At 41.4% G+C, this 7,962-nt stretch overlaps 1 protein-coding gene across 1 annotated transcript in view; it reads left to right on the forward strand.

Annotated features, from left to right (window-relative positions):
- The window catches only part of LOC112073496 (Fc receptor-like protein 5), a 68,030-nt gene that overhangs the window by 33,794 nt on the left and 26,274 nt on the right, over positions 1–7,962 (forward strand). Inside the window, exon 2 of the mRNA XM_070440169.1 lies at positions 6,698–6,761. Within this exon, the coding sequence (XP_070296270.1) occupies positions 6,698–6,761 (64 nt within the window). The remainder of the gene's footprint in view (positions 1–6,697; positions 6,762–7,962) is intronic.

Genomic DNA, 7,962 nt, shown 5'->3' on the forward strand with positions numbered 1-7,962 from the left:
AGTTGTATCTGAGAGTCTCCTCTTCCATAGTGGTCATATTAGTTTGTAGCTGAGAGTCTCCTCTTTCCTATAGTGGGGTCATATTAGTTTGTATCTGAGTCTCCCTTTCCATAGTGGGGTCATATTAGTTTGTATCTGAGAGTCTCCTCTTTCCATAGTGGGGTCATATAGTTTGTATCTGAGTCTCCTTTTCCATAGTGGGGTCATATGAGTTTGTAGCTGAGCTCCCCTTTCCATAGTGGGTCATATTAGTTTGTAGCTGAGTCTCCTCTTTCCATAGTGGGGTCATATTAGTTTGTAGCTGAGTCTCCTCTTTCCATAGTGGGGTCATATTAGTTTGTATCTGAGATCTCCTCTTTCCATAGTGGGGTCATATTAGTTTGTAGCTGAGCTCCTCTTTCCATAGTGGGTCATATTAGTTTGTAGCTGAGTCTCCTCTTTCCATAGTGGGGTCATATTAGTTTGTAGCTGAGTCTCCTCTTCCATAGTGGGTCATATTAGTTTGTAGCTGAGAGTCTCCTCTTTCCATAGTGGGGTCATATTAGTTTGTATCTGAGAGTCTCCTCTTTCCATAGTGGGGTCATATTAGTTTGTAGCTGAGTCTCCTCTTTCCATAGTGGGTCATATTAGTTTGTAGCTGAGCTCCTCTTTCCATGTGGGTCATATTAGTTTGTATCTGAGAGTCCCTCTTTCCATAGTGGGGTCATATTAGTTTGTATCTGGAGTCTCCTCTTTCCATAGTGGGGGTCATATAGTTTGTATCTGAGAGTCTCTTCTTTTCCATAGTGGGTCATATTAGTTTGTAGCTGAGTCTCCCCTTTCCATAGTGGGGTCATATTAGTTTGTAGCTGAGTCTCCTCTTTCCATAGTGGGGTCATATTAGTTTGTATCTGAGAGTCTCCTCTTTCCATAGTGGGGTCATATTAGTTTGTAGCTGAGTCTCCTCTTTCCATAGTGGGGTCATATTAGTTTGTAGCTGAAGTCTCCTCTTTCCATAGTGGGGTCATATTAGTTTGTACTGAGTCTCCTCTTTCCATAGTGGGGTCATATTAGTTTGTATCTGAGAGTCTCCTCTTTCCATAGGGGGTCATATTAGTTTGTATGGAGTCTCCTCTTTCCATAGTGGGGTCATATTAGTTTGTATCTGAGAGTCTCCTCTTTCCATAGTGGGGTCATATAGTTTGTATCTGAGTCTCCTCTTTCCATAGTGGGTCATATTAGTTTGTATCTGAGAGTCTCCTCTTTCCATAGGGGGTCATATTAGTTTGTGCTGAGAGTCTCCTCTTTCCATAGTGGGGTCATATTAGTTTGTAGCTGAGAGTCTCCTCTTTCCATAGTGGGTCATATTAGTTTGTATCTGAGAGTCTCCTCTTTCCATAGTGGGGTCATATTAGTTTGTATCTGAGAGCCTCTTCCATAGTGGGTCATATTAGTTTGTAGCTGAGGTCTCCTCTTTCCATAGTGGGTCATATTAGTTTGTAGCTGAGAGTCTCCCCTTTCCATAGTGGGTCATATTAGTTTGTAGTCTGAGTCTCCCTTTCCATAGTGGGGTCATATTAGTTGTATCTGAGTCTCCTCTTTCCATAGTGGGGTCATATTAGTTTGTAGCTGAGTCTCCTCTTTCCATAGTGGGGTCATATTAGTTTGTAGATGAGTCTCCTCTTTCCATAGTGGGGTCATTTAGTTTTTCTGAGAGTCCTCTTTCCATAGTGGGTCATATTAGTTTGTAGCTGAGAGTCTCCTCTTTCCATGGGGTCATATTAGTTTGTAGCTGAGTCTCCTCTTTCCATAGTGGGGTCATATTAGTTTGTAGCTGAGAGTCTCCCTTTCCATAGTGGGGTCATATTAGTTTGTAGCAGAGAGTCTCCTCTTTCCATAGTGGGGTCATATTAGTTTGTAGCAGAGAGTCTCCTCTTTCCACAGTGGGGTCAATTAGTTGTGAGCTGAGAGTCTCCTCTTTCCATAGTGGGGTCATATTAGTTTGTAGCGAGAGTCTCCTCTTTCCATAGTGGGTCAATATTATTTGTAGCTGAGAGTCTCCTCTTTCCATAGTGGGGTCATATTAGTTTGTAGCTGAGTCTCTCTTTCCATAGTGGGGTCATATTAGTTTGTAGCTGAGTCTCCTCTTCCATAGTGGGGTCAAATTAGTTTGTAGCGAGAGTCTCCCTCTTTCCATAGTGGGGTCATATTAGTTGTAGCTGAGTCTCCTCTTTCCATAGTGGGGTCATATTAGTTGTAGCTGAGTCTCCCTTCCATAGTGGGGTCATATTAGTTTGTACTGAGTCTCCTCTTTCCATAGTGGGTCATATTAGTTTGTAGCTGAGTCTCCCTTTCCAAGTGGGGTCATATTAGTTTGTAGCGAGTCTCCCCTTTCCATAGTGGGGTCATATAGTTTGTACTGAGTCTCCCCTTTCCTAGTGGGGTCAATTAGTTTGTAGCTAGAGTCTCCTCTTTCCATAGTGGGGTCATATTAGTTTGTATCTGAGAGTCTCCCCTTTCCATAGTGGGTCATATTAGTTTGTAGCTGAAGTCTCCTCTTTCCATAGTGGGTCCTATAGTTTGTATCTGAAGAGTCTCCCCTTTCCATAGTGGGTCAATATTAGTTGTATCTGAGTCTCCTCTTTCCAAGTGGGGTCATATTAGTTTGTAGCTGAGTCTCCCTTTCCATAGTGGGGTCATATTAGTTTGTAGCTGAGTCTCCTCTTCCATAGTGGGGTCATATAGTTTGTAGCTGAGTCTCCTCTTTCCATAGTGGGTCATATTAGTTGTTTGCTGAAGTCTCCTCTTTCCATAGTGGGGTCATCATATTGCATATGCGAGATTCTTCTCTCTCATTATCGTCGGGTCTACATATTAGTTTGTAGCTGATCTCCCTCTTTCCATAGTGGGGTCATATTAGTTTGTAGCGAGAGTCTCCTCTTCCATAGTGGGGTCATATTAGTTTGTAGCTGAGAGTCTCCTCTTTCCAAGTGGGTCAAATTAGTTTGTAGCTGAGAGTCTCTCCTTTCCATAGTGGGGTCATATTAGTTTGTAGCTGAGTCTCCTCTTTCCATAGTGGGGTCATTTAGTTTGTACGAGAGTCTCCCTTTCCATAGTGGGGTCATATTAGTTTGTAGCTGAGTCTCCCCTTTCCATAGTGGGGTCATATTAGTGTAGCTGAGTCTCCCTTTCCATAGTGGGGTCATATTAGTTGTACTGAGTCTCCTCTTTCCATAGTGGGTCAATTAGTTTGTACTGAGTCTCCCCTTTCCATAGTGGGTCATATTAGTTTAGCTGAGTCTCCCCTTTCCATAGTGGGGTCATATTAGTTTGTACTGAGTCTCCCCTTTTCCATAGTGGGGTCATATTAGTTTGTAGTTAGAGTCTCCTCTTTCCATAGTGGGGTCATATTAGTTGTATCTGAGAGTCTCCCTTTCCATAGTGGTCATATTAGTTTGTAGCTGAGAGTCTCCTCTTTCCATAGTGGGGTCATATTAGTTTGTACTGAGAGTCTCCCCTTTCCATAGTGGGTCATATTAGTTTGTATCTGAGTCTCCTCTTCCATAGTGGGGTCATATAGTTTGTAGCTGAGTCTCCTCTTCCATAGTGGGTGCATATTAGTTGTAGCAGAGAGTCTCCTCTTCCATAGTGGGCATATTAGTTTGTAGCGAGAGTCTCCTCTTTCCACAGTGGGGTCATTTAGTTTGTAGCTGGAAGCTCCTCTTTCCATAGTGGGTCATATTAGTTGTAGCTGAGTCTCCTCTTTCCCATAGTGGGTCAAATTAGTTTGTAGCAGAGGTCTCCCCTTCCATAGTGGGGTCATATTAGTTTGTAGCTGAGTCTCCCCTTTCCATAGTGGGGTCATATTAGTTTGTAGCTGAGTCTCCCTTTCCATAGTGGGGTCATATAGTTTGTATCTGAGTCTCCTCTTTCCATAGTGGGGTCAAATTAGTTTGTAGACAGAGTCTCCCCTTTCCATAGTGGGGTCATATTAGTTTGTAGCTGAGTCTTCCCCTTTCCATAGTGGGGTCATATTAGTTTGTATCTGAGTCTCCCTTTCCATAGTGGGGTCATATTAGTTTGTAGCTAGAGTCTCCTCTTTCCATAGTGGGTCATTATAGTTTGTATCTGAGAGCTCCCCTTTCCATAGTGGGGTCATATTAGTTGTAGCTAGAGTCTCCTCTTTCCATAGTGGGTCATATTATGTATCTGAGAGTCTCCCCTTTCCATAGTGGGTCATATTAGTTTGTATCTGAGTCTCCTCTTTCCATAGTGGGTCATATAGTTTGTAGCTGAGTCTCCTCTTTCCATAGTGGGTCATATTAGTTTGTAGCTGAGTCTCCTCTTTCCATAGTGGGTCATATTAGTTTGTAGCTGAGAGTCTCCTCTTTCCATAGTGGGTATATTAGTTGTATCTAGAGTCTCCCTCTTTCCATAGTGGGGTCATATTAGTTTGTAGCTGAGTCTCCTCTTTCCATAGTGGTCATATTAGTTTGTATCTAGAGTCTCCCCTTTCCATAGTGGGGTCATATTAGTTTGTACTGAGTCTCCCTTTCCATAGTGGGTCATATTAGTTTGTAGCTGAGTCTCCTCTTTCCATAGTGGGTCATATTAGTTGTATCTGAGTCTCCCTCTTTCCATAGTGGGTCATATTAGTTTGTAGCAGAGAGTCTCCTCTTTCCAAGTGGGTCAATATAGTTTGTAGCTGAGAGTCTCCTCTTTCCATAGTGGTCATATTAGTTTGTAGCGGAGTCTCCTCTTCCACATGGGGTCAAATTAGTTGTACTGAGTCTCCTCTTTCCATAGTTGGGTCATATTAGTTTGTAGCTGAGTCTCCTCTTTCCATATGGGGTCATATTAGTTTGTAGCTGAGTCTCCTCTTTCCATAGTGGTCAATTAGTTTGTAGCGGAGTCTCCCCTTTCCATAGTGGGTCATATTAGTTTGTAGCTGAGTCTCCTCTTTCCATAGTGGGGTCATATAGTTGTAGCTGAGTCTCCCCTTTCCATAGTGGTCATATAGTTTGTATCTGAGTCTTCCCTCTTCCATAGTGGGGTCAAATTAGTTTGTAGCTGAGTCTCCCCTTTCCATACGGGGTCATATTAGTTTGTAGCTGAGGCTCCCCTTTCCATAGTGGGTCATATTAGTTGTATCGAGGTCTCCCTTTCCATATTGGGGTCTATTAGTTGTAGCTTAGAGTCTCCTCTTTCCATAGTGGGGTCATATTAGTTTGTATGAGAGTCTCCCCTTTCCATAGTGGGCTCATATTAGTTGTAGCTAGAGTCTCCTCTTTCCATAGTGGGTCATATTAGTTTGTATCTGAGAGTCTCCCCTTTCCATAGTGGGTCATATTAGTTTGTACTGAGTCTCCTCTTTCCATAGTGGGTCATATAGTTTTAGCTGAGTCTCCCTTTCCATAGTGGGGTCATATTAGTTTGTAGCTGAGAGTCTCCTCTTCCATAGTGGGGTCATATTAGTTTGTAGCTGAGAGTCTCCTCTTTCCATAGTGGGTAATATTAGTTTGTATCTGAGAGTCTCCCCTTTCCATAGTGGGGTCATAGTATTGTAGCTGAGTCTCCTCTTTCCATAGTGGGTTATTTTAGTTGTATCTGAGAGTCTCCCCCTTCCAATAGTGGGTCATATTAGTTTGTATCTGAGTCCCCCCTTTCCATAGTGGGGTCATATTAGTTGTAGCTGAGTCTCCTCTTTCCATAGTGGTCATATTAGTTTGTATCTGAGTCTCCCCTTTCCATAGTGGGTCATATTAGTTTGTAGCTTGGTCTTCCTCTTTTCCCAATAGCCGGGGGTCATATGAAGTTGTAGCTGAGTTCTCCTCTTTCCAAGCAGGAGGTCATATTAGTTGTGAGCTGAGTCTCCTCTTTCCATAGGTGTCATATTAGTTGTATCTGAGTCTCCTCTTTCCATAGTGGGTCATATTAGTTTGTAGCTGAGTCTCCTCTTTCCATAGGGGGTCATCATTAGTTTGTAGCTGAGTCTCCTCTTTCCAAAGGGGGTCATATTAGTTTGTTCTGAGTCTCCTCTTTCCATAGTGGTCAGTATTAGTTTTAGCTGAGTCTCCTCTTTCCATATGGTTCATATTAGTTTGATCTCTTCTTCTTGTGGTCTCCCCTTTCCATAGTGGGGTCATATTAGTTTGTAGCTGAGTCTCCTCTTTCCATAGTGGGGTCATATTAGTTTGTAGCTGAGTCTCCTCTTTCCATAGTGGGGTCATATTAGTTTGTATCTGAGAGTCTCCCCTTTCCATAGTGGGGTCATATTAGTTTGTAGCTGAGTCTCCTCTTTCCATAGTGGGGTCATATTAGTTTGTAGCCCAATCGGTTTAGATGGTACAGACAGAAGTTGGCATATCAGTTGTACCGACTCCAAAGGAATCCCTTGCTTTACAACACAGATGGAAGAAGTAGGAGACGCAGCAAATACAACCCCCCCCTCCAAAAAACAGATCTCTTTTAAACTGACTGGCTTTAAAGGGGTTATGTTAATTATATTGACGCACAAATGTGTCAATAGATCCTCAGGAAATGAAAATCTCAGTGTTTACATCATGTACCATAGTGATAGTTCTCTCTGTGTGTTTCAGTGTTTACATCATGTACCATAGTGATAGTTCTCTCTGTGTGTTTCAGTGTTTACATCTTGTACCATAGTGATAGTTCTCTCTGTGTGTTTCAGTGTTTACATCTTGTACCATAGTGATAGTTCTCTCTGTGTGTTTCAGTGCTGTTGAGTACACTGGTATACTGTAGCCTCGGACAAGGTGGAGGTGAGTACATTTCTCTATATTCATCACCTGTTCTATAATAGTAACATTTACCTATATTCATCACCTGTTCTATAATAGTAACATTTCTCTATATTCATCACCTGTTCTATAATAGTAACATTTTTCTTCATTCATTGTTTTCACGTCCTCCTTCACTTTTTTTCTCTCTTAATTGTTGACTTCATATACAGATATTAAACAATATACATATTAAACTATAAAGATTTTCAAACGTACAGACATTAAACTGTTGTCACGATCGTCTTGATAAGAGAGAGAGGACCAAGGCGCAGCGCGTGAAAAATACATCTTCTTTTAATGAAGGAAAAAACAAACACTTACAAAATGAACAAAACAAACGATTGTGAAGCTAAACCGAACTAAGTGCACACATGCAACATAGAACATAGACAATTACCCACAAAAGCATGATGCCTATGGCTGCCTTAAATATGGCTCCCAATCAGAGAAAAATGAAAGACATCTGTCTCTGATTGAGAACCACTCAGGCAACCATAGACTTACATAGACAACTACACTAGACACTACAAAAACACATACATACCCCATGTCACACCCTGACCTAACTAAAATAATAATGAAAACAAAGATAACTAAGGCCAGGGTGTGACAACTGTACAGACATTAAACCATACAGATATGAAATGAAATAGATACTAAACTATATATACAGTTGAAGTCGGAAGTTTAAATACATCTTAGACAAATACATTTAAACTCAGTTTTTCACAATTCACAATTCACAATTCCTTAAAATTCTAGTAAAAAATCCATGTTTTAAGTCATTTAACCCCAGGAAAAATGCCCTGTCTTACGTCAGTTAGGATCACCACTTTATTTTAAGAATGTGAAATGTCAGAATAATAGTAGAGAGAATGATTTATTTCAGCTTTTATTTCTTTCATCACATTCCCAGTGGGTCAGAAGTTTACATACACTCAATTACATCGACAAAGCCCTGACCTCAATTCCTATTGAACAGTTTTGGGCAGAACCTGAAAACATTGTTGCCGAGCAACGGAGGTCCTACAATAAACACTAAACTCAGTTACACCAGCTCTTCAGAGAAGGAATGGGCCAACATCTTCACCCAACTATATTTGCGACAGCTTGTGCGAAGCACCCTCAAACCGATACTGACCCAAGTATAAACAATTTAAATGCAACACTAGCCAATACC

Source organism: Salvelinus sp. IW2-2015, unplaced genomic scaffold (assembly GCF_002910315.2).
Source record: "Salvelinus sp. IW2-2015 unplaced genomic scaffold, ASM291031v2 Un_scaffold2276, whole genome shotgun sequence".
Lineage (NCBI taxonomy): Eukaryota > Metazoa > Chordata > Actinopteri > Salmoniformes > Salmonidae > Salvelinus > Salvelinus sp. IW2-2015.